General features: G+C 45.9%; 1 protein-coding gene across 1 annotated transcript; it reads left to right on the top strand.

Moving 5' to 3' along the window:
* Positions 1 to 6: 6 nt before the first annotated feature.
* LOC117961748 (zinc finger protein 3-like) lies at positions 7 to 473 on the top strand (the record flags this gene model as incomplete). The annotated part of the gene is made up of 1 exon (XM_034900629.1): positions 7 to 473. A coding segment is annotated over one exon (453 nt), but the record flags the coding sequence as incomplete, so codon positions are not given.

The following is a 473-nucleotide window of genomic DNA, read 5'->3' on the forward strand; positions in this document are numbered from 1 at the left end:
CTTAAAAGACACCAACGCATTCACACTGGAGAGAAGCCGTACTGGTGTGAACAATGTGGGGAAACCTTTTCTCAGAGTGGTAGCCTTAAAACTCACCAGCGCATTCACACTGGAGAGAAGCCGTACTGGTGTGAACAATGTGGAAAAACCTTTTCTCATAGTAGTACCCTTGAAACTCACCAGCGCATTCACACTGGAGAGAAGCCGCACTGGTGTGAACAATGTGGGGAAACCTTTTCTCAGAATAGTCACCTTAAAAGACACCAACGCATTCACACTGGAGAGAAGCCGTACAGCTGTGAACAATGTGGCAAAACCTTTTCTCAGAGTTGTCACCTTAAAACTCACCAGCGCATTCACACTGGAGAGAAGCCGTACTGGTGTGAACAATGTGGTAAAATGTTTTGTGATAGTGGTAATCTTGAAAGACACCAGCGCATTCACACTGCCTCGTTGTGAACATGTTTCAGAGC

The sequence above is a fragment of the Etheostoma cragini genome, chromosome 18 (genome assembly GCF_013103735.1).
Source record: "Etheostoma cragini isolate CJK2018 chromosome 18, CSU_Ecrag_1.0, whole genome shotgun sequence".
NCBI classification, from domain to species: Eukaryota; Metazoa; Chordata; class Actinopteri; order Perciformes; family Percidae; genus Etheostoma; species Etheostoma cragini.